At 45.3% G+C, this 26,557-nt stretch overlaps 1 protein-coding gene across 4 annotated transcripts in view; it reads right to left on the reverse strand.

Moving 5' to 3' along the window:
* ANKFY1 (ankyrin repeat and FYVE domain containing 1) overlaps nt 1-26,557 on the reverse strand; it is a 912,707-nt gene that overhangs the window by 317,852 nt on the left and 568,298 nt on the right. For all 4 annotated transcript variants that reach the window (XM_069614723.1, XM_069614722.1, XM_069614721.1 and 1 more), the window contains 2 exons: nt 23,814-24,039; nt 21,886-21,984 (listed from right to left, as the gene is read on the reverse strand). In XM_069614723.1, coding sequence (XP_069470824.1) covers nt 21,886-21,984; nt 23,814-24,039 — 325 coding nt within the window. The remainder of the gene's footprint in view (nt 1-21,885; nt 21,985-23,813; nt 24,040-26,557) is intronic.

Genomic DNA, 26,557 nt, shown 5'->3' on the forward strand with positions numbered 1-26,557 from the left:
CCACGACTCGTGGGGATGATACGGGGACTGACACGGCCGCGACGGTTACGGACGACGAGGTTTACGACGAGGATCTGCCGTCGTCACCTCCCACCCGGGCTTCCCCGCCCGACGAGATTGGATTGTTTCACTCCATGATCGCCAGGGCATCCAAGCTTTTTCAGCTCTGCCCGGAAGAGAAGAAGAAGGAAGGTTTCCTTTATCAACGGCGCGAGGCCAAGAGGAAGACGGTCCTCTCCGTACCTCTACTGGACGATATTTGGGATGAGGGCCTCGCCCTCCTCAAGATCCCATCCATGACGCCGGCTAGAAGGGATCGGTACGAGAAGAAGTACCGGGTCCCGGAAGCAGCCCCCTTGTGCCTTCGGGCACAGCCGACCCCGGACTCGGTCGTCTCTGCGGCGGCCAGGAAGAAAGCGGGGGGTGGGGCGCGGCCTCTATGTCGACCTCCCCGCCGGACGGCGAGGGAAAGAAATTGGATACGATGGGACACAGGGTCATCTCGTCTGCAGTGACGACGATTAAGGCGGCCAACGCCTTGGCTATCGTAGCCCGCTACGACAGGGAGTTGTGGTACAAACTGGCCCCCCTGCTGGACTTCCTACCGGACGACAAGAGGGCGGATGCCCTAGAGATTTTGCAGGAAGGAGAGGTGGCGTCGAACCATGCCATTACGATTGCGACGGACATCGCTGACACTGGATTTCGCCAGTTGGGCAACGGCGTGTGCCTTAGGCGGCGTGGATGGCTCAAGGCTACTGACTTCCGTCAGGACGTGCAGACCAGAGTCTTGGACATGCCGTTCGACGGAAACAACCTGTTTGGGAAAACAGTGGACGATTCCCTTCAAGCCATCAAGGCAGACACGGAGACGGCCCGGGCTCTTGGGGTTCTCCAGCAACGGCGGCCGCCCTTTCGGAGCGGCAGAGGCAAACAGGGTGCCTCCAAAGGTTCCGGCGGCGGATTTTCCACCTACCGTCAAGCGGCCCGTTCGTCGTCGCAGGAAGCTTACAGGGGACGAGGCAAGTCAGGCGGACCCCGCCGTCGTCGCCAAGGAGGTCAAGGCGGCAAAGCCTCGTCGAAGCAGGACTGAACCGGCCGTGGGGTCGGGCCCCCACTGAAGCACCCCGGTGGGAGGCCGGCTGGCGAGCTTCGTCAGCGTGTGGGAGTCCATCTCCACCGACCGTTGGGTGCTGGACGCCCTAGCCCAGGGTCACGCGCTCGAGTTTCTAAAGAGGTGCCCGCGCGTCCCCCCTGTGGCCAGGAAAGAACATCACGTCCCTCAACTTCTCTTGGAGGTAAAGGCGATGCTCAGGAAGGGCGCAATCGAGCTCGTCCCAAAGAGGCTTCGGGGCTCCGGAGTTTACTCAAGATACTTCCTCGTGAAGAAGAAGACGGGAGGATGGCGTCCCATCCTGGACCTACGACGACTGAACAAATTCATCAAGGCACAGAAGTTCCGGATGGTCACCCTCCAACACGTCCTGGGTCAGCTGGAGGAGGGCGATTTCCTGTCGTCGTTGGATTTGGAGGATGCCTACTTCCATATTCCCATCCTAAAGGGACATCGAAAGTTTCTCAGGTTCGTGGTCCAAGGGCGTCACTATCAGTTCAGAGCCCTTCCCTTCGGACTGAGGTCGGCACCCAGGGTGTTCACCAAGTGCCCCGCACCGGTGGCGGCGCAGCTGTGCCGAGAGGGGATCCACGTCTACCCCTACCTGGACGACTGGCTCATCCGAGCGAAGACGAAGGAGCTCGCCGTGGAGCACACGGCAAGGACCGTCCAACTTCTCACGGACCTGGGATTCTCCATAAACTACGCCAAGTCCCACCTGGTGCCCGCGCAAGACGCACTGTTTCTGGGAGCGAAGCTCGACACAGTGTCGCTTCTGGCCTATCCGTCGGAGGAAAGGACGAGGGCTATTTTGGGCAAGGTGCAGCGGGTGCTGGTTGCGGACGCGGCCAGAGTGAGGTCCATCAAGTCCCTCCTCGGAATGATGTCTTCTTGCATTTACCTCATCCCCCTGTGCAGGTTCCGGATGCGCCCGTTGCAGGAGTTCCTGGATGCGCGCTGGATCCAGACGACGGGCAGCTTCGAGGAGAGGATCACACTCGACGAGAGTTTCCGACGAGCGATCCGGTGGTGGGGCACCCGCGCGCATCTGACGGCGGGCATGGACTTCCAGACCCCCGGCCACCAGGAGACAGTGACCACGGATGCCTCCCTGGAAGGGTGGGGAGCGCACACCGAAAATCTGCACGCGAGAGGCCTTTGGCTCCCGACGGAGAAGTCCCTCCATATCAACCTCCTGGAGCTCCGTGCAGTGTTTTGGGCCCCCAGGTCCTTCCTTCCGTCCCTCAAGGGCAAGGTGGTGAGGATCTTCACCGACAACACCACCACCATGTTCTACATCAGGAAACAGGGCGGAACCAGGTCCCCAGCCCTGTCCAGGGAGGCGCAGGATCTGTGGCATTGGGCCGTCGCCCAAAGGATGTTTCTGGTGCCGTTTCATCTGGCAGGGATAAAAAACACCATCGCCGACTCACTCAGCAGGGAGCTGCGCTCGTGCCACGAGTGGGAACTACGACAGGATCTAGTGGACCGCCTCTTCCGACGGTGGGGCACACCCCAGATCGATCTGTTCGCGATGGCGACGAACTCCAAGTGCCGGAGGTTCGCCAGCAGGTTTCCCCAGCCGAGGAGCATGGGCGATGCTTTCTCGTTCTCCTGGGAGGGCCCGTTTCTATACGCGTTCCCTCCATTGCCATTGCTGATCCAGCTCATCAACCAGCTCAAGCGGTCACGGTGCAGGATGATCCTCGTCGCACCTGCGTGGCCGAGGCAGATATGGTTCCAGGACCTTCTGGACTTGTCAGCGTCCCCGTCAATCAAGCTGCCAGTGGACGCGGATCTTCTCTCCAGGGAAGGAGGCGCCATCCTCCATCACGACCCGAAGTCGCTGAACTTGCAGGCCTGGCTCCTGCAGCGTTAGAGTGTGAAGGATACGACATACCGGCCGACTGCAGAGAGGTTCTTGCAAAGGCCAGGGGGCGTCCTCAACTCTTAAATGCTACGGACACAAATGGAAGAGGTTCTCTGTCTGGTGCCACGCACAGAAGATTAACCCTATACGGATTACGGCTCCCCAAGTACTGCCGTACCTACTGACGCTGGCCAAGGCTGGACTGGCGCACGCGTCCATCAAGATTCATCTTGCTGCGATCTCCCGATACACCAGAACCACGGGGCGGACGTCTTTGTGGTCTCATCGTCTGGTGAAAGAGTTCATGAAGGGACTGTTCAGATCGTTCCCGCCGATGAAGGCTCCGGCCCCGGCGTACGAGCTCAACGTGGTGCTGACCAAGCTCATGGGACCTCCGTTCGAGCCTCTGCACTCGGCTCCGTTGAAGTTCTTGTCGTGGAAAACAGCGTTTCTTGTGGCCATCACCTCCGCACGACGGGTGGGAGAGATCCAGGCCCTTTCCTGCAAGGCCCCGTACTTGACTTTTCACGACACGAGGGTAGTGCTCAGGACGCACCCCTCCTTCATGCCCAAGGTGCCGTCGGACTTCCACCTCAACGAACCCTTGGTGTTGCCTGTTTTCTTCCAGTCGCCTTCGTCGCCGGCTGAAAGGACTTTGCACTCGCTGGATGTGGCTAGAGCGCTGAAGTTCTACGTGGACCGCACGAAGTGTTTTCGGAAGACGTCACAACTCTTTGTGAACTTTGGACCTGTCAATCAGGGGAAGGCTCTCTCGAAGGCTTCCATTTCCAGATGGCTCTCCGGCTGTATCATGTACTGTCATCGGTTGGCAAACCGACCGCTGCCTGGCCGTCCGAGAGCCCATTCCACCAGTGCGATCGCAGCTACCACGGCGTTCCTATCTGGTGTGCCCTTGCTGGACATCTGCAGGGCTGCTACGTGGAGGTCGACGCACACCTTCACGAAATTCTACTGCGTCGATCGGGATTCCAGGGAGGAGTCCAGGGTCGGCCAAGCAGTGCTGCGCAACCTGTTCGCCTAAGGTGAGCCTGGTGAGGAGGTAAGATTTGCTTAATGTTGAGTTTGATGTAATGCTTAATGTTGAGCCTTTGCCACCTCCCGTGGTTGTGCATGTGTGTACTGCTATGTATTCTTTATTCATGGGCATGTGAATCCATGCCAGACCCCATGCTGGAAAAGGAACAACTTACTTACCTGTAACTGTTGTTCTCCAGCATGGGTCTGGCATGGATTCACATGCGAACCCTCCCGCCTACCCCTCTGCGGCTCTTCACTTGGTCATACTGCCACTTCACGTGCTACCAAATCTGAAGATGGCTGCCAGAGGCGGGGCTTAGGTAGAGGGCAGTCATTGGCTGTGGTCAGTATGACGCAGAGATCAGTGATTGGTTACTACTACGAAAGACAGATCAGAAACGAAACTGATACTGGTTTTTTCTTTACTGAGGATTCCCAGCCTGACGACGGGGAATATTCATGAGCATGTGAATCCATGCCAGACCCATGCTGGAGAACAACAGTTACAGGTAAGTAACTTGTTCCAACAGTCTGTGACCAGGAAAGTATCTCAGCTGTTTCTTTTTTTTTCTTTCAACTTGGGACCGAACACTAGTCACACACTTATGTATGTGGCCACATGGGTTAACGCAAGGCTACCTTGACATATACGACCGATAGAAGCTGCACTGCTTATCTGCTCTATTTTGAACACCATGATATAAAGTGAAGTAATTCACCAATTGGCGCTGAAACGAATAATTCGTTTTATGTAACATTTATTTGAAAATGCACTCTAAACGCTGCAACTTCTTTATATGCTTATGTGCTAGCCGATTACATTAAGTGAAATGGCAGAGATGAGCAATGAGATTAACTTTGTTAACAGTTTATGATTAATCGGCGAATTAATTATCTACATGTGACGATTCCCATGGCTGAGCATAATATAGAAATAGGTTTTGCTCTAGATTAACAATATCTATCTGATCCTAAAATACTGCAGCTAAAAAATATCTTAACTTGTTGGGGGGTTTATATAATTTTTCTTTTCTACTTGTTTTGAATACATACCTATTTTATGCGGGTCTTTTCCTTTATTTGTTTCATGGGACACAGCTTGACTGATCTCTATGTTGCATTATGCTGACATTTCCGAATGAGTTACGATAAGGGTGACAATATAAGTATTCACTGAATTTTAGGTGTTTTTACTAACTTGGCTCTTCGCCTTTTACTTCCAAAGTTCATAAAACTAGGGTTTAGTATGAATTTATTATGGCGTGAGGTGCACTGAAGTGTACAGTTTACATCAAATTGTTGATATTGTAAATGTAAATGCTGATTCAAACTCTACTATACGTGGAGTGGTGTGTATTAGGATTACTATTATTGGGATTTTGAGTTGTATGATTCTAGACTATGTTTATAGGGTTATAAATAATGGGATCTTTTGGAATTCTGCAAATAGCAGGATTGTATGTGTTGGATTTTATTGCATGTTTTGTGAGTTTCTTTTTTGTTTCTGTTTTATTTTAGTTATGTTGCCCATTAGATTACTGTCTGTTGTGCATAATTGTATACGAAATATGAGAGGGGTTAATTTAGACGGAATGAGGCAGGTCCCAAATTATGCAAAAGTTAGGTTGTTAAATATGAACCCCTTGGCAAGAAAAATGCTCAATTACTTTTCTGTACTTTTATTTGAATTGAGACTTATTCATGTTTGATTATCTTCCATTTTCTGTTTCCCATTTAATTTATGAGTAACTTCACCTTTCTAACTTGGAATGTGAGGGGGAATTAATTGCGCCTCAAAGAAAAGCAAAATCTATAACAAAATATGGAGAATGAGAGTAGATCTTGCTTTCCTACAAGAGACGCACATAATAGAATGTGATGAGAAAATATCACTAAATTCAAGGTACACTCAAGTGATGTTGAGCTGCAACACAACTAAACCAAGGAGTGTGTGTATTTTTATCCGAAAGGGAATAAATGTAGTAGTTGAAAAGATTGATAAAGATCTAGAAGGTAGGTTTATATTGGCAAATATTATTCTGGATAATACAAAACTCACAGTTTGTTCAATTTATGTACCCTGTGCACATGGTGCTATTTTTTTCAGGGATCTGACAATAAGTCTGCCTAACATGGGTGATGATCACATGATTTTGGCGGGTGACTTTAATTGCGTGCTAAATGATAGACTTTATCGGTCGGCTTCTTGTAGATATTCGGGACAAAAGGTAACAGATAGTTTGAGGAATATGATTGATAACTTTGACATGGTAGATGTTTGGAGGTTTAAATTCTCAGACTCCAGAAAGTTGACTTTTTACTCACCAGTGCATGATTGCTACACACGGTTGGATTCTTTTTTTAGGTCTGATACGTTACTAGATGGAGTAAAAGATGTGGATATCCAGGAAAGGAATATTTCAGACCATGCTAGTGTTCAATTGAAATGACTGTGCAAAAAAAGAGTCCGGGTTACAGGAGGTGGCGATTAAATGCATGTATTTTGAAGGATGAAACATTTTAACAGAATGTAAGGAATTACATTGAGAATTGATTTTATTGAGAATCTAGATTCTGCAGACGTCAGTATTGTATGGGACTGTTTTTAAGCGTCAATAAGAGGAGAACTGATTAGTCAGACAGCTCACATCAGGAAACCAGCAGTGGAAGAAATGAAACAATTAGAAACCTCATTGTCCACAGTTCAGAGATGTTATGCGATTTCTAAAGATGAAGAAGATCAACTTGAATTGGGTAGACTGAAAGAATTGTTGAATTTTTAAATTGACCAATAAACAGAAAAAGGTTTATTTTTACCAGGCAATCGTTTTAGCAGAATTGTGAAATAGCGGGTCGGCTTTTGTCTAGGAAACACAAACGCTATTCAAATAGATAAGAAATTATGAATATTGTTAATGATGAAGGTGTGTCCATTTTGCTAAATGAAGAGATCAGTGGATGCTTTAAATCATTCTATGGATTTCTTTACTCAGAAACCTTGTTTCCGACACATGATGATTTCAACTTATTTTTTGAGAAGATTAAGCTGCCATTATTGTCAGTGAGTAACTGTTTACAGCTGGAAGGTCAGATTTTAGAGATTGAAATTAGTACAGCCATTGCTCAATTAAAGGTAGACAAATCACCAGGCCTTGACAGAATCATGTAGAACTTTATAGGTCATTCGTAGACCAACATTCTCCAATTTCATGTAAAGTCTATAATTATTTGCTAGCAAGGGGTGAATTGTGTATAAATATGGAAAAAGCTTTAACACTAATTCCTAAGCCGGGTAAAGATCATACTAAACGTGAGAACTATCGCCCAATTTCGCTGCTGAATGTTGACATGAAAATTCTTGAGAAAATATATGTAAATAGGTTGAGGGGCTGTATTGGAGAGTTGATTCACACTTCTCAGTCCAGGTTTATTAGTCAACGATAAGGATATGATAATATTAGATCCATTATTATTACGATCACAAATAAATATGACAAATTCGAAAGCGGTGTTCATTTTTTATTAGGACGCAGAGAAAGCATTTAATAGGGTTAACTAGCTCTTTCTGAAGTATACCTTAAAGAAGATGGCCTTTGGTGTATGTTAGGGATAATTCTCATTTGTGTCTTAATACCCTTCTACCATAGAGATCCCCAGCTCTTTTGCTGGACTTTAGAACTTTTTTTGATTTTCATCCTGGAGTGAGTGAGACCTTTTCCTCACTCTCTGAAGTATTTTTCTCTGATTTGGACTCTGTTTTTCGTTTGGTTTTGGAGTCTGACAAACTCTACAGGCATCATCTTTTTATATTTTTGTATCTTTTTGTGTATCTTTTCTGTGACACTGCACCCTCAGTGCAGTGTCACAGAGAAGTCCTTTGGATTTCTGCCAAGTTTAAATACCTTCTCTTGGATAAACTACTGTTTCCAAGAGAAAAGAAGTGAAATTGACTTTACTTACCTTTTTCTCTTTGTAGACCCAGCACACACCATCTTATCTTATGTAGAGTGCTGCGGGATGGGGGGGGGGGTTATTTAGTATCCCTTTGTCTACCTTCACATGTAACATTTTTTATGTTACCCTTACTACAATTAATGGCTGGTGGCAGTGGTTTAATTTTCCTACCATTGTGTGTTTTTACTGCAGGCTGAATCCTCAGCTGCAGTACTGCACCCATGGGTGCCCATTTTGTCAAAATGGGCCTGGTCGTCTTTCTTTGCCATTTCTTGTTTGCAAGATTCTTCTTGAGATTTACTCTGCGTGGCAAACCAGCTTTGTTCATTTTGTCTTCGGCGGGATTCACGGGTGAAGCCCGCCTCCATCTCTAGCATGTCTGGCAGGGCAGGAAGCAAGGCAGGCTCCCGAAACTCCCTCTGCTGTGTCTCCTTGGTTACAGGAATGCACCCAAAGGTGATTGGCTGGCTGGCTGTCTGTCTGTCTGTCTGTCTGTCTGTCCTTGGAGGACAGCCACCCTGCTGTGTGAGTGACAACTAGGCTGCGAATGAATGGGAGAAACTTGCATAAAAGGCAAGTTCTTTTGCAAGGAAGGCAGAGTCGACCACTGGATGAATGAAACGAAAAAGAAACTGGAAGAGAAGCTTTCTGCATCCTCCTGGACTGTTGGTTTGCCCGGTGAAGAGCTGCTGCAGTGCTGAAGCTCCACATTTCGAATCGACTAGAGAAGCCCGGAAAGGACGACTTCTTCCCTTGGGTTGGTGGGACCAACTGAACCCAAGACTAACTTGACTGGAACCCCTCTCCCTGCCGGCTGTACTTCTTTGCTGCTGCTGGAACCGAGTGCCAGGGATAGGTACACCAGGAACAAGTGCATCGTCTTTAAGCCGGACCCGAGCTCCAGGAAAATCCTAAGGACTCCCGCAAAGCAGGACTACCAAAGCCTTAGCCACCTCAACAGAGTGCTGGACCCCAGAAGGAAGGGGAGCCCACAAGGTCTCCAAGAACCGCAGTGATGCTATTAGCGAGTAGCTGAAATCGCAAATTTGACGTTGATCTGGAGTAAGTCCATTGCTGCCGCCGACCTTCAAACCCTGGTGCAGGAGTCCCCAGACATCCTCCCTCTTATCCCCACGACTGAGGGCCAGAAACAACAGGATCCGCAGGACTACAACAGGAACAGAAGCCAGCTAGTCCTTTTTCTTCAGGTAGGGGTACTTACCTCTTGTTGTGTGTAGCTTGCTTGCTCTCACTGGAGACATGCATTGCCGCCCTTTGCAGAGTTGCTTCTAGCTTCGGTTTTCACAAGCATCCCAGCTTGTGGCCCAACAGTGATTCTTTTTACAACAAAACTCTCTTTAACATTGTGCAAGACTTTTGCGCTATCTTCAAGAAGTGCCTCAGCTCACCTAAAATATGCTCAATTGACAATGGCTGTCCTGGCTCCCCGCCGACTCTTCTTACACTCTGACTTTGTGTTGATCTGTCCCTCCAAAATGTCATACATAAGTTACTTGTGTAGCTTGGAAAGGGTTAACCTATATTTCATTGGGAGATTGTAAAATGCTTACCTGTTTGGAGAAACTGGTTAACCTTTGTTTCCTTCCCTAACCCATTTCCTTTTTCCACAACCTCAGTATTACATAAAGTGTTAAACTGATATATCAATGTCCACAGTGTCCTAGCAAATGAAGTCACCTCAGGGTGTAGGAAGTGTGTGTGGCATCCCAAAAGGGTATCTACTTACTTAACTGAAACTGAAGGAGTGTATTTTTGAAGTGCATATTATTGTCAGTAAGACTGAGATTCTACTCATCAGCACACCCACTCCCTCCTTCCCTGCAGCTCTCTGGCCGGCCTCCTTTGGCCCTCTTCCTGCTCCTACCTGCAAGGCAAAAAACCTCGGGATCATCTTCGACTCCACACTCTCTTTCTCTCCTCACATATCTGACGTCCCTGCACTATGGACTGTCTCTGTATCCTACAGCCCCTCCTCCCGGCACTTACCTTGCACTTGCCACCAGCTGGCCCTATTATTTATCTTGTACTCTACTAACCCTGTACTGCACTTTCCCCTTGCACTTTTCCCTTCCCCTCTACTCTTGCACTTGCGCGATCTGAATGACACCTGGCCTAGTAGGATTGTTGTCTGTCTGCCCTTGTTCCCCCCCTGCCTCGTCGCGCCTTGAACCACTTGTGAAAAGGCGCGTTACAAATGCCATATCATATCATATTGTTGCCTATTGTCCTTTCTAAAGAAGGCTTATTTTAAAACTGACTTTTAAATTAATAAATAATTATGTGAATCTCTATGTTATACCTCTGCAGCTCACATTGACCCGTCTTGAGATAAGTCTGGCTGTTCAGTCACTCTACCAACTTGTGCAGTACAGACCTATACCAAAGGTTGGGTTACCTATTGCCAAGAGGACACGGCTGGTGTAGTCTCCCACAGGGTTACTACAAACAATCTTGCCTAACAAGAGTATATTTTTTTTAATATGGTTGATTGCCTGCATAATGGAGCTTCAGCCAGGATCTGGGCTCATGGTATAATTTCAGAGGTATTTGGGTTATTTAGAGGCACAAGACAGGGGTGCCATTTGTCACCGCTTATTTTCAATAGTGCTCTTGAACCACTGATAACACTCATTCATCAGGATGTGGATTTTCATGGATTAAAAATCGGACGAGTCGCACTTTCGCAACCTCAGGTGTCATGTCTGCTTCTGAGGAACATAATGTGAAATTTTTCCATTAACAGACAATAGTTTGATGATTGATTTTGAGGGTTGGAATTGTAAATGGTCAGATGAGACAGTTACTTACTTAAACATAACTCTGATAAGAGATTTCAAAAAGATTGTTGAAGATTGTTGAGGTTAATGTTGAGAGGGTGATTCAAGTTATTAGAAAAGTTATTCGTAAGTGGAAAAATATTTCTTTGGACATATGGGGGAAGATTAGCGCATTAAAGATGACATTATTACCAAAAGACTCTATGGTATTCAGTCATGACCCTTGCCTTTTTCCAAAACAGCTTTTGAACAGGATAAAGTCTTTAAAGAATATGTATGGGAAGATAAGAAAACTAAAAGAATTCCTCAATATGTCTTGACCCCTGATGTCAAAAGTGGGGGTTTTGGATATCCGGATTGTGGTCAATATTATAGGGGGTTTGCACTAAATAAGGCTGCTTTATATTTTCATCAGACTGATGTAAATAGACCAATTTGGATGGCTATGGAGAAATGGGCAATATCTCCCTTCTGACTTGCGAGCATTTATACTATACTATGCGTAAAAATACCAAGAGTTAGAACTTTCTGGTGTTATGGAGAATTCTCATAAATGTGCCAATTCCCTTCACCTTAGAGACCCACAGCAACTTTGCTGGATTTTGAGGACTTGTTTTCTTTTACCTGGAGACAGTGTGAGCCTTGGTTCTCCACTCTCTCATGTATTTTGATGTGTGTTTTACTCTTGTGTTCTTTGATTATGGAGTTTTAGACACCTCCATAGGCATCATCTTTTTATTTGTGTCACACAGCACCCTCAGTGCAGTGACAGAGGGGAAGCCGTTTAGGCTGTCCCAATGTTTAAATACCTTCTCTGGGATAAACTACTGTTTACCAGAGAAAGCTAAATGAAATTGACTTTACTAGTCTTTTTAAATTCCTAGACCCAGCACACCCTATCTTACAATAGAGTGCTGGAGGGGTTACCTAGTATCCCCGAAGTCTAGAAACTCATGCAGCAGTCTAATGCTACCCTTTCCTCTCGAAATGGCTGGTGGCAGTGGTTTTACAACGAACTACCAGGATTTTTCCCGACCGCGAACACCGGTAGCGTTAAATCGCGGGAGCCATGTTTTTCAAGATGGTGTCTGAGCCTCCTTCGTTTAAACGGGTCCCGGTCGTCTTTTTTCACCATTTCTTTTTGGAAAGGTACTTCTAGAGTTTGTCTCTGCGTGCCAAACTAGGTTTGGTCCCTCTGTTCCTATGCCTTTGGTGGCAGGCTTCAGGACAGAAGACCGTCTCTGGCGCCGGAGTGTCTGGGGTGGGCAGGAAGTGAGAGAGGTGCCCAAAACTCCCTGTGCTTAGTCTCCTAGGAGGCCCGAATGCACTCTGGCTTGATTGGCTGGCTGACTGTCTGGCAAGGACAGCCACCCTGCTGGGTGAGTGGCAGCTAGGTAGGAATGAAAGAGAAATTTTTTTAAAAGGTGAGTCTCTTGGCTTGCATTTGTATTTTATTTATTTATAACACGCACCACCGGGCTTGGGGGCATCAGGGCGCAAAATCTGAATTATTTACATGCATAGTTGACATAGTTACATACATGTATTTACAATGGAAGTTAAGATGATGAGATATAATGGAAGAAATATGTAAATACGAGTACAGAGCATTGGGTTCAAAGCATAACATAGAAAGAATGAAACGGTTGTCATGGTATTAACACAAGTTCGGCAGGTAAAGTATGCCATAAGTTAGGAAAGTCAGAGGCAAAAACAGGTGACTGCGAAACTATAACGCATAAAGCAATAAAAGGACTGCATCATTTCTGATCAAAGAGCCATGTTTTCGTTTTCAACTTGAAGGTGTTACCAAGTATATGCACAACGCCATAATTGCTAGCAAGCGCATGGCTTTCTCACCTCCCGACTGGCTACATACTGAGGGATCTGGAAAAGCATGTTCTGAACCCTCTCGTTGGAAGGGAAGACGAGGCCGTCTTCCGTCCGAATTAGAGCTCCCAGAAATTGTTTTGTTTTACTGGGGACTAGACTGGATTTCTTTTCGTTGATTGAGAAACCCAGACTGAAAAGAAGATCTATTGTTTTTTGGGTGTTCAAAAGACATGTGGTGAGCCAGTCATCGAGGGAAGGGTAAACTGGGACGGATAGTCTGCGCAGGTGAGCTGCAGCCACTGCCAGCACTTTGGTAAACACCCTTGGCGCCGAGGCGATGCTGAAGGGGAGTACCTTGAATTGGTAATGCCTGTCCTCTACCATGAACCTTAGATATTTCCTGTGCACTGGCACCATTGAAATATGAAAGTATGCATCTTTCATGTCCAATGTTGACATGTAGTCCACCTGTTTCAGCAGTGGGATCACTTCCTGTAGTGTTACCATGCAAAACTTCTGGGGTCTTATGAACTTGTTCACTGGGTGCAAGTCTAGAACAGGGCACATGGTAAGGTCCTTTTTGGGTACAAGGAAGGACACTGAATAAATACCCTTGTTTACCTGAAGAATAGGGACGGTTTCTATGGCGTCCTTTTCCAGCAGCGCTTCCATCTCTTGATTCAGGATCTGCAGATGGTCCGGTGAAAGGCACCGTGAGCGCGGCGGTCTGAACTGTGGAGGTCGGGCAAATTCCACGCAGTACCTGTGGGCGACCGTTTTTATGACCCGCTGGTCTGAAGTTATCCCCTCCCATGCCGTGAGGAAAGATGTTAATCGCCCCCCTGACCGGGGTGACATGGGAGGGGACCTGGATCTGGTGGTCATTTTTGACCAGAGGCTGCGGCTCCTCTAGGATTGGGGCCTCTACTTTTGCCATTACCGCGTCGCTGACCCCTTGAAGGATAGTATGCGGGGCTTCCTGAAGTTTGTCCTGTGTTGAAATTCCCTGTGCCATAGTTGTTTTGACCTGCACGGGACTGCCCTCGAAAGGACCACCAAGGTGTTACCTCTCTGGGGGGAAGGTTTTTGTGTGATCTGCTGCAGAGACTTAAGAGTCTCATGCTCCTTCTTGGCTGTTTCCAATGCCTCATCAACCGCTTTCCCGAAGAGGTTAGCTTCCCCAATAGGCTTATTGATGAGAGACGCCTGCGTTTCGGGTTTAAACCCTGAAGTACGCAGCCAAGCGTGTCTTTTTAGTAAGGTCCCTTGGCCCAGAGACCTGCCTGCTGTTTCTGCGGGGTCCAGGGTCTTTTTAATCACATTTTGGTTAACTTGTCTTCCCTCGACTATAATAGCGAGAAGTTTAGCTCTGACTGGTTCTGGAACCTCTTGGAGGCCTTCCTGGAGCAGATTCCACTGAGCGTCAGCATAGCTCGCCAATAGCATGGATTTATTGGCTATTCATGTAGTGTATGCGGCCGCCGAGGTAACTCGTTTGCCTAGAGCATACAGTCTCTTGGATTCCTTGTCTGGAGGTGCCTCCCCCGTGGCAAGGGGTACCCCTGCCCTTTTGTGGGTGGTAGTTACTACCAGCGAGTCGGGGATGGCGTGCCCTTTAATGTATAGAGGTTCGGATCGAGATGGCCGAAACAATTTTTCAACTCTTGGGTTCACTGCCCGGGTTTGAGCTGGTGTTACCAAGGAGGGGGCCAACCTTCTCTTGACCGAGTTAAGGAGGGTAATGGCTTGGCTAGATGGAGATTTTTCCTTAAGGATATCCTCTATAAAATCCTGTTCAGGCACGGCCTCTTGAGTCAAGATCTGAAAATGTTCTGCTGCCGTTTTCAGCATAGAGTTGAAGGCCATCTGGTCATCAACCGGTGAGGCCTGACGAACTGGAGTGGACGGAGCGGAGTCCAAACACAATACATCAGTATCTTGATCTTGATCCTGATGTGGCAATGCCCATGGGTCCGTTCCCTCCTGCTGGGTTTCTTCCCAATTGTCTCTGGTACCCTGCTGTTCCTCCTCATAAATTTAGTAGAAATAAAGCCTCTTCCTCTTCATTGTAAATGTCCCTATCGGTGTCCAAGTGGACAATGTCTTCATGCTGGACTGGGACAGAAGGCTGATCTTCTTGATAGTGAGAAGAAATATGAAGGTTAGGCTCTCCATGAAACCTTTTCGGGGATGGGTGATCAGAAAAACTGATAATTCTCTCCAGCCGGTCCATACACCCTTCGAATTTCTCTAGTCCATTTAGAGGACCCAGACGGGCCTACGGGAGGAAAAACGTTGTCTTCTGCCCTACAGAGTCGAAAAGAGTCTCTTAGGGTGTCATCAAGAGGCTCTTGGCTATCTTCATAAGTATCGTGAGAATCGGGGTCCCAAACAGCATCTGAAGATTATTCCGCGGCTTGCCCCATGATTTTAGGCGGCACCGGGATAAGTCCCACTGCCGCCGTAATCCTCTCGGTGCTGTCTTCGATAACCGCTCAATCGGTGTGAGATAATTGCTCCGATGGTCTATCGGTAGGTAATTTACCTTCCGCGGCGTTAGGGGGCCTAGCGGTCGGTTTTTCGACTAGCGGCCTAGTCGTAACTTTCAGGCCTACCGCGGCCTTTGGGACCGTTGCAGCGTCGGATTTCCATGCTTCGGCGTGTGGAGTTTTTGGAGTAGCGCCCTTACTTGATTTAGATTGCCCAGTCGCAAGACGCTGTTGCGGATGAGGGAAAAGGCTTTGGATCTGCGTGATTCGAGGAAACGGTTGACATTTTCAGCAGCCCTGTTGGCGCTCTCACCTTTTTCAACGAGGACGTTGAAACCGGTGTAGGGGTTGTATGTTTAGTGTGATGCGTATGTACGCCTTTGTCGCTGGGTGTTGTCCCTGCAGCGAGACCAGAGTCAGGCCTTAAAGGGTCAGGGATGGGCGTGGCAGATCTAGAAGTGTCCGCTTTGAGGTCTATTACATCCGCAACGGATGTTTGGTCATCTAAGGTGCCCCCGTCACTCTCAGCGGGTGTGGCGGTGGGGGAATGGGGTTCCACCCGCGACATACCGTCCGCGGCCCACCGCTCCACACATCGCTCCTTAAGGGTCTTAGGCCGAAGGAGTTTGCAGGCCGCACACCGCTTTTCCTCGTGCTCTAGGGGGAGACAGGCGTTGCACATCCTGTGTGCGGCCTTCCAAGGATATCTGACCCTACACTTAGCCCAGAACCTAAAAGGAGTCCTTTCCATAGCCAAAGGGGAAGATGACCAGACCAAAAGGGTAAAAAGGGGAAAGGAGGAAAGACATACTGAAAATATGGCCACCCCGACCCCACTCTCCCTACTGTAAAGGTCGGCCAGAGGGCCCGACCACGTGGAAAGTCCAGCCGCTGGATCTTAGGCGCCGAAATCCACCGCCGTAGACGAATCAGCCCGCAGTTTTCGTCAAATATCTTCTTGTGACTGAACGGGGAATAACCGACAAGTCGGTATGGAAGATAAACAATGTGTATTTTGAAAGAGCTCCGCTATAGGGCGACCAGTTATCTGGGTGGAAAAAAACAATCTGAGGGACCTCGGCGCGTGAGGGATTTTGGGTACACTACACGTCACATTATGGATAGTGTTACAGACACGCCTATGCCGACGTCCCCTTTCTGTCCCCGAAAGACAAGATGCAATACTCCGCAGTTACCAATGGATGTCGGACTATATGCACAGCATGTGATTCTAAGCAGATTAACAAGCATCAGAAAATACATTATTGTATTGGAAGAGTTAGATATTGAAGGACAATGAACATAGGAGATGTTCTTGAAATGAATCAGATCCTTACCTTTGAGAGATTGCAGACACAATATGGACTAAACAAGAAAGACAGATTTAATTAATTGTAAACTTTGTTGAATCAAAGGATAGATATATCTAATACACCTTTGGCTGATAGACTAGATCTTTTCCAGATTTATGACTGCCCACCCAGGATGGGTTCGACCTTTCTTAAGCTCATGCCGGTTTTGTCGGATGTGGTTGATTGTTGGGAGCGTTTAAGGTCAATATGGTCAGTTGAAATGAATTGTGATTTGTCCGAAAGTGAGAGGGAAATGATAGCTGAAGAAGTAAACTTAATGAAATTGGATCTCAAACTGAGGTTGAGGAGACAAAAAATGATATGTAGGTTGTATTGGACTCCGGAGAGAAAGCAATTACTAGTTCTCCAGGATGATAATCACGGCTGGGGTTGTGGGGAAGGAGGAGGAAACCTTTTACACATGTTATGGGGATGTTCGAGTTAGGTTGTTTTGGAGAGAAGTACTTGATCTGATCGAATTGATTGTGAATAATGAGGTTTTGCGATGCTCCCACTACACATTACTGAGGTTGAGTAGATGCTATATGGAAGTGGATTATTATTTGAGGCTGTGGGTTGTCAGAGAGTTGATGGTTGCACAAAAGCAGATACTAAAAGTATGGAAAACAAGGAAAAAGCTGCAAATTGATTCTTGGTTGGTTGAGTGAGTTAGTTGTATTATCCACATATGAAAAGGTGCTGCTTAAGTGAAGAGATTGCTATGATGATTATGTCAATATTTGAACATCCTTCAATGATTTATATGGTAAATCTGATGGTTGATTTGTTTAATGGTTCTTAACTATATGTTTGTACACAACTGGCTCTATTGATTTATTTATGTATATGTGAGTATATATATATATATATTAAAGAAAACAGAGGAGAGGGGACGGACCGCACTCTCCGTGGACCCAGTAAAATCCTGCAATCCCAGAAGGGAAGGGAAAGAAATATAGCTCACACGGAATAATAGGAAGTCATTTTAATGAAAAATAACTGCACATAATGTGCAGAGCAAACGGCTGGGGAAACAGCAAAACAAACAGAGGCAGGACGCCTAGGGCACGGCCCGCTTACAACGCATTTCATGCTCAACGGAGCGCTTGATCACGTAACGTGTAATGGGTTAAGTTTCATATATGCATACGCCTTAATCATAAGTAATCTTAATATACCAATACATGCCGTAAGCGTAATGTATGTACTGGGGAAGAGACGGGTCTATTCAAGCAAAAATAGCTGCATTAGGACAAGTAAAGTGCTTAGTGCGTAAACATCGTACAAAGTGCAAAAGTGTATAGCAGCAATAGTAAGGAAAAAAGGGGGTAAAGGGATAAAAGGGAAAAGAAAGGCAAAGGGAATAAAAGGGATCACAGTTACATTCTCTACAGCAAGAATAATGCGTACAGTGCTCTACGTCCATGGGTGCACTTTTCATACAATCTCAAAGATTTAGGAACAACCATGCTCTCTTAAAAAGAAGAGCATGGCACAAAATCTGTGCAACCATGGACAGCTGGAGAATCGTAAACAAATAGATCCACAATAAATTGCAAAGTGCATTAACCCTAAAATGCCCCAATTTTGGAAGCAAAACATCCTTCCTCATAAACCTTTGAGAGCAGCCAGGTGGTACATGCATGCTTGATAGGCCCGTGCAATATTTGATTAAAAATCCACATATAAAAAAATAATAATAATATGAATATAAATGTATCATCCCCCAGTCATACATATTTTGGGTTTTTGAAGGCGCAACAAGATGCATAACAGGGTAAAACACGTTAAAGGGATCCTATGTATACTGTGTAAAAAATATGTTGATCTTAATAATCAATATTAAAATATATATATATATACATCCTACTACGGTACATGTTAAAACCAATAATTATACAAGATAGGCCAGCAAATTTCATGAAGTAACAACCATAAAAAATCATTAAAAATCATAACAAATCATAAAAAATAGTACGTTCTGGCAAAAGGGGATATTCTTAATAGCTAGAGGTAAGTGAGGACTCTAAGATACCGAGATCAAAGTATCTGAGGGGTCATCCAAGACATCCGAGGTAGCGAAAATCACACACCAATACATGAAAAATGACATCCAGTGTAAACTATTAGGTCCCCAGGAAGGTATACAATTCTTCATCTAAATTATGACCCCTAGGTTTCTTAGTCTCAAGGTCCAGTATAGATTTGGTCTCCAGTTGCCTCAGCAATAACTCCCGATTGCCACCTCTGGGTGATTTGGGCACTGTGCGGATCCCAAAGAAAGAAAAACCCTCCAATTTGCTGTCATGTTGGGACTGAAAATGTAAAGCCATCGGATAATTGGAATCAATATTTCTAATGGCTCGAATATGCTGAAGTATTCTTAGTTTCAATTTCCCTTTGGTACTGCCCACATACCACATGTTGCACGGACAACGCAGAACATAAACCACATGATCAGTATCGCAAGCGATTCTGGAAGCGATCTTGATGTTACTGCCCAAAATGGGATGGGTGTAATGACTTTTGTTAACAGCATGAATACATGCTTTACATTTGGAGCATTTATAAAAACCGCAAGGTTTGGTGTTAAACCAAGTATTAGTCATTGCATTGTCTATAGGTCTCATAAAACTGGGAACTAATGTGTCTTTAAATGAGGTAGACCGCCGAAAAGTGATGTTAATGCGGTCACCCAGAATAGCAATCATGTGTTCATCAGATTTTAGAACATGCCAGTGACGCTGCATGACTTGGCGAATGCTGTGCGATTTAACTCTGAATGTTAAAATGAGACGTGTTTCATTAGTCTTAGTGGTGATATGTTCAGAATCGTCCTGCAACAATAGCTGGGAGCGGTCCATACTTTTCGCTTTCAAAAAAGCTCTCTCCAAAATGTTCTTAGGGTAACCCCGTTGTTTAAATCTATTGGCCATGAGGGCACATTCGCAATCAAAGGTTTCAATCTTTGTATTTTTTCTTTTCTCCTTTCTTTTAGTTGTGTTTGTTAGTTTTGTTTGTCTGTTTGTTGGGATGGGTTTTTATTTATAATATATAGATAATATATAGATTAGTTGAATTGTAGTTCTCTGTGTGCCTTTCAGCTAATATGAATTATGTATTATTGGAGAGTATTGCATTGAATTTACTCTGTTTATCACTTGTTCTTGAAAATGTAAATACATTTTATTTTAAAAACATTGGCAATCTTTCAAGTAGGGGAGGACTGATTGAATAGGTGTTAGTTAACTTGTTATGATTTGAGGAATGAAACTCTGGGAAAGAGAATAGGTAGCTGATATGGGTAGTTTAATCTCATTATTCCAGTACAGTCTGACATCCATTTATATCAATTACTGGCAGTGGGACCCGGTATGATTAGATCTGACAGTATTAATTTAACTTCAGTCTTTAGTTCCGTATGACATCACCAACCACTGAACATCAGGACAAGTGGTCAAACCCATTGGTGGGTGAGGTTCAGTACTTTATCACTAGCTTAAACCTTGGTGTTTTGGAGCTCTGCAGGTGTACAGTTATTTGCTCTTTTTCAGACTATTGCTCAGAGGCAATGGTTGGGATGATATGCCTGATAAGAAATGTGCTAAATTATAGAAATTCTAGGTGAGTTCTAGAAATTGACTTTGCATAGGAATTAGGGACTAATACCACTAGGAACATAACTGTGGCATTTACTAATCCATAGATGGAATGATATCAATTAGGCACAGGCACAATATGGTGAGTGGAACCTAGTGCATGTCATAGGTATGTGGCGGGGGTTGCTCTTGCTTTACCCTACATGGGTGTTTTTGGTTGAAGGCAATGAAGTAACATAATTGAAATCAGCCGATATCTGATGTTTTCTCTGTTTCTCCTGTTTTGTTTCTTTTGTGTTTTTAATATGAATCGCTGTAATGATCTGTGATCAATGTCAATTTAGGTCCATGACATGGTATGATATTTGGATATGATTGAATTTCGTAATGTTGAATGTCATGTTACCAGCAAGTGCCTTGATTAGAGAGATGGTCTTGAGAAAGACCTAGGGGTCGAAGCACGTGTCTACTATAATCATATGGGCATGTTTTTTCAAGGGCATTAACAGCTCTGTAATATGTATAATCATATTATGTAAAGGCATGTAAATATATGTCTTATGTTATGATAAGAGTTAGAATTGGCAATTATTGGAAATTACAAATCCAGGAAATACAAATCACGATAAAGCGCAATCATTTTTGTTGATGGTTACTAGGTCGCACTCTAACAAGATACAGATGGGAAAGATAGCATCTTTTTTTCCTGTGGAAATAAATATAATGATTGAACCTTCAGTCCTCTGTAATCCTCTGCATGTTAACACACCTTCTCCTATGCCCTTGGGCGACCCAGATTCCTCCTCACTTCCTTCAACTGATGACAACAATTTGCTCCTTAATCTGGTATTCACTACAACAGGAATCAATTGGATGTTGAGAGAAAATTGTCCCGATAAAGCTCATTTTTGAAGATCGTTACTAGGTCGTGATTTTACGAAATAGGTGTGGGGCAACACCTGTATCAACTAAGGTTGCAGCTAACCATCCCATTGTCAGATTAAAGGGTACCTTAGTGCACGTTTACCCTAACATTACCCAAAGTTTGTTATTAGACTGCTTCACAGAGTCCTGCAAATGTTCTGAAGTAACGGCAATTGCTCCGGATCGTTATTACCTGCCCCTTTCAGTGTATTAGGGCTTAGCTGCAGTTTTACACAGAGTACTGCGTATTTGCTATTTACGAGCTTGAGCTGGCATTGCTGAACCCTGTACAAGCCCCAGTGAATGCTGTAATAAAATCAGGAAAGCCCGGTTTGATAAGTTTTACAGCTGCTTATAAATAAGCTGGTGCGTCAGCAGCAGTTCAGAAGAGCGTTTCACAAACAAGTACACAGCAATAAAAGTCAGTATATAATAAATACCGACAGCCACTTACATCGTCTGGCTCCATAGAAGCATAAATACGGGAGAGCTCTAGGCTGCCAGAATGCCCGACTGCACTTAGCTTCGCAACAGGCACCACGTCTTTGATGTTCTGCAGCGTCAATAATACCCAAATCCACGTCAGAAAAGCAACGAGTTGGATAGCTTCAAGCCGCTCAAAGCGGCAGAGATCCAACAAAGGTGGTTAGGTAAAATGTCAGCCCAAATTCAATGACAGGAACACACTGCAGCACACAGTCTGCCAGCAGAACCCAGCCCGACTGCACTTAGCTGTATATAAATGTTAACTCTTTTAAGTGGTGTTGATAATGACCTCTCTCTTCTGGAAGATGGTGTCACTGCCCTTGCAACAAAAATAAATCCAAACTAGTTAGGTCTTCTAACTGCAGTAAACTCTGATAAGATTACTAAATGTTTTATTAATGGTTGGCTGATATTTTCTGAAAACGTACCTGTCCACAATGCCAGTCCCAGCACGGTCTGGTCCCTGGAGTCCTTAAGACTGAAGTCCGGAATGATTTGCAAGTTGTTGGTAGCATGAAGAGCATTTGCTATCAAAATAAGAAAAACATTTGAAAAGAATTATAGAACCAAGACAGACACCTGTTTTACAAATGAAACTTGGGGCAATGCATCAGAACGCATGAAGCACAAATAAAAAAAAATAAACAAAATAAAGAGACACAGAAGTGTGCACATTGAGCAAAAGGTTGGAAGGGCAAGATTCAGTGCAAGACAGTTTGGAAATTAGTAACATTAAGAGAGATCTCGGGAGGTAGTGAGGGTGTCCTTATATTAGACAGGCAGGCATGAGGAAACAATGGCATTGTCAATCCAGGGCAAAAATCCACCCTCCATATGTGTCTGCTATGGCCATCATGACACTCAAAGAATCATACATTGCTAAGACTTAGCCATGCTATATTAAAACACCATTCATTTTTGTATCCTTCAATTATGGAAGTTTTATATTATTTGAGAATTGTATTGTCTGAAAAACAGGACCTTAAGATGAAAGAATAATACATTCAACCCTTGAGAAATCTTGAATAGAAGAAAATCACAGCATTTCGCCCTCGGTTCATTGTTTTATCTATTTCCTTATTCTAGAATTTCTATGGCATCAAGCATGCCACCTGAGGATGGCTTTGGGCCTTCCAGCCATTACAAACAATACTAAAGCATATTGAATCTGCAAGAAAGCAACAGTTATATAGAATCGACCAAAAGATGCAGCACCAAAGGATGCAGAGATGAGCAACACGCAAAAAACAAGGGGGGTCCTGAGAGTCCCTCTGCCGGACAGTAGTCCCGGTTGCAAGAGACTTACCCAGAGTCTTTAGCTCACTATCTTTCACAGAGCAGAAATATCCAAAACATATCAGTCTTTGTTCTGCCCTAGGGCAGTCCAACACTGAAATGCTAGGCAATTCTCCTCTGAACGAGAATACCAACAGCAACCCCAGACACGTGTTTGGTGGCTGTACTTTCCTAAACCCTGTTCTTGAAGACTTGGTCTTTCATGAACCTTCTTCTAACTACCTTGGTGGGGGAGGTCTTGATGGGTCTTTTGTCTTTAGCGGGCTTCCCTTGGAAAGCCCACCAAGACTCCATGCATGAAAGGACAATAATGGGCGATGGGGGAACGAAACTCGTCTTGGTCTTTGTCCTGAAGTTGGAACCAGTTTGTGCTGGGAGGCTGGCTGTCCACATTGGACAGTCACCACCCTAAGTTTGAATGGATGCATAACTGGTGATTGGTGGGCTCAGCCAGTAGTCCTGCATAAAAAAACGAGGGTCCCGGAGCAGACTCTCTCACTGGAATTGAAAATCCGAAGATGGAGGACGTCCTCAGCCTCAGCCACTTCCAGCGACCGCCGGATCCGTCTGATTAACTGCTGCAGTCAGAACCTCAACTTCTATGCGACAGGGAAGTCCCGAAGTGGACAACTTCCTCCCATGGATTAGAATTTTGTGCCCTACCTGTAAGAGCTGCAACCTCCACAGCTCACAAATGCCGGGGTCCTGTTCCATTTTGCGGTGCAACTTCTTTCCGAAGCGCAATTTTGTCTGCAACTTTGCAGGCATCCTACTGGAACTCCAAAGGCTGGAACCTGCTCCTGAAAGTCCCCTCAGCCGAGACAAGGACCAAGAACCGGAGCAAAGTCTACCGCACGACAACCAACCTTCAACCAAGCCTTCACTACAGCCCTCATCCCTCCTAGACTAAGCCTGGCTGCTCAGCCATTGTTACCAAATATTTTTGATGAGTTCAGGCTAAACCTTATGGGTGGCCCCCTGTTCATCCAAGGAGGGCTTTCTAAAGTCTTGTCTCAGACAGGACTTTGGCAAAATCCTGTAACACCTCGCTTCCACAGACCTTTTTGCTCCAGAATGACCGTTACCACATCTGGATGGTTGTGGGCTATGGCCAGGTGAAGAGGTGTCTGGATGAAGACAGAATCCACCGGACTGGAAGGCAAAGAGCCTTTAGCAACAGGCAGTGCTTCTTCAGTCTGGATGTTCGGATTTGCTCCTTGTTGGAGTAATTCTGCAGTTAGGTTAGCAAGACCATGTCGGCAAGCTGTATGGAGTGGGGTTTCACCCTAAACAAAAAGAAAAAACATTGTAAGCAATTATTACATCACATGGTGCCACATTGTCACATATGGAACAACTAACTGATTGTGCATAAATCAGAACTAAATGCAAAAACAAAAACATTACTTATGTTTTACTGAACAGGCAATGCATACGGTAGTCAGTAATGGTATATTTCCACTGGCGTTGGCAAACGCGCAGAGCGCACAACACATCTGCATATTGCTTAGTAAAGTGAATGCAACTGTAAAGGCAGTTTTTGTACCACCCTCTGTTGAGGGTGTTACAATCAGTACCCCTAGCGAGAAGGCCAACACATCTGATACGAAAGGAAAGCCAAACCTCTCTTAAGGTAGGTGAAGTGAACAGGAAGACGAGGCTTAACTCTCAGGTAGGCGTAATAGGCTGATAGAAAGGTACAATTAGTCCACACAAATATATCTCTAAAAAAAAACACCAGACTGATATACGGAAAAGTATATACTTTAATAATGTCATATATATAAAACTATCAGTTCAGATAAGTACTTGGGTAATAATACAAAGTACAAAAAAGATAACAAGCATATAACAAAATGAATGCCTATATGTGGGCCCTCTACCAGAGGTGAGCACCCAACTTAAAATAACAGGGAAACTAGGCACCCATAAGACCTATTAAGCAAATAAGTACCCTATTGTCCGCCACACAAATGTACAAATGTATAGTGACCTAAAGATGCAACCCTAATATATATATATATATGATACATTACTCACTGTAATCGTATTTCTGATGCTTGTATCTGCTTAGATTCACATGCTGTGCATAGGCCCCATCTAGTGGAAGCTGCAGAGTATTACAGGTGTTGTTTTCGAAACTCGCAAAAAGGGACGTCGACAGGACGTGCCAGTAATACTATCTCTAGTGTGACATCCACTGTACCCATGGTCCTTCACGCATCGAGGTCCCTCAGATTGTTACTTTTCTGACATGAGGTAGCATGAAGAGTAGCGCCAGTACAGTTGTATCCAAGCAAATACATATCAGACAAGCTCATACGCATCCATGTGCCTTCCCTCCGAGGGGAGGAAGGGTGGACGCATGTGAATCGAAGCAGATACAAGCATCAGAAATACGATTACAGTGAGTAATGTATCCCTGCTGAGGCTTGGAGAATATGCTTAGATCACATGCTCTGCATAGATTAACAAGCAGTGTTAGAAGAAGGTGGTGGGATGTGAGAAGGTTCATGGGCGAAGAGGCGTCTTAGAACCGCTTGTCCCACCTGCATATCTGTCTTGGAATGAGTGTCAATGCAGTAATGCTGAGTCAAAGTGTGTACTGAGCTCAATGTAGCTGCTTTGCAAATGCTGTCTTGATGAACATTTCCAATGAAAGCCAGAGCGGCTCCTATGATCCTTGTGGAGTGAGCTCTGGGTGTGAGAGTTAGTGTCTGTTTGATGGGGAATAGCACAATTCTATACATCTGACTATCCACCTGGAGATGGCATCTTTTGAAATGCGGTCTCCTTCTCTGCCTGGTGCTATGGAGACAAACAGTTTTTCTGTTTTTCTTAGCAGTCTGGTCTTGTTTACATAGTAGAGGACCGCCCTTCTCACATCTAGTGTGTGGAGTTTTACCTCAGCTGGTGGGGTTCTGAAAGCAAGCCGGTAGCTCAAAATACTGGTGTACGTGAAACTTAGCGATGAATTTAGCGGAGAACCTAGGGTGAGTACGTAAAACCAGCTTGTCTTTGTGTATGATAAAGAAAGGAACCTGCACTGACAATGCTTCTATTTCACGAACTCTTCTTATGGAAGTAATAGCCACCAAGAAGGCAGTTTTGTAAGTCAGGTGTTTAAGACTAGACTTATGCATCGGCTTGAAAGGAGGTCCCATGAGCTTAGCAAGTACAACATTGAGATCCGATCCTGGCGGCAGGTTTGAAATTGGAGGGTGGAGTCTCTTTACTCCCTCCATGAATGCTTTGATGACAGGCACCTTCCACCGTGAGACCTTATTGTGTGAGGTGGTATAGGCTGACAAGGCCGCCAGCTGGACCTTTAAGGAGTTGAATACTAACCCCAAATCTAGCAGGAGGAGCATTTAAGTTAGAATGTGGGAAGGAGTACATTCTATAGGGTTAATTTGTTTAGACTGGCACCAAATTACAAATCTCCTCCACTTGTCGAAATAACAGCGCCTAGTGTTAGGCTTTCTTGCTTCCTTCAAGATGTCCATACACCTCTGTGATAGGTTAAGATGTCCGAACTCTATGACTCAGGAGCCATGCTGCCAAGTTTATTGAGGGAGGTTGAGGGTGCACTTTTAGTCCCCTGTGCCGAGTGAGCAGATTGTACGGGCACAGGAGCTTGATGGGATCGCACATCGCCAGTTTGCGCAGATGTGGATACCAAGGTTCTCTTGCCAACATAGGAGCAACTAGGATGAGTGTCACTTGTTCCTTGTGGATCTTGTTCACCACCTTCCTCATGAGAGGTGTTGGGGGGGAAAAGCACAAGCACATTTCCCTGACCAG

Source organism: Ambystoma mexicanum, chromosome 9 (assembly GCF_040938575.1).
Source record: "Ambystoma mexicanum isolate Mex_15411 chromosome 9, UKY_AmexF1_1, whole genome shotgun sequence".
Classification (NCBI taxonomy): Eukaryota; Metazoa; Chordata; class Amphibia; order Caudata; family Ambystomatidae; genus Ambystoma; species Ambystoma mexicanum.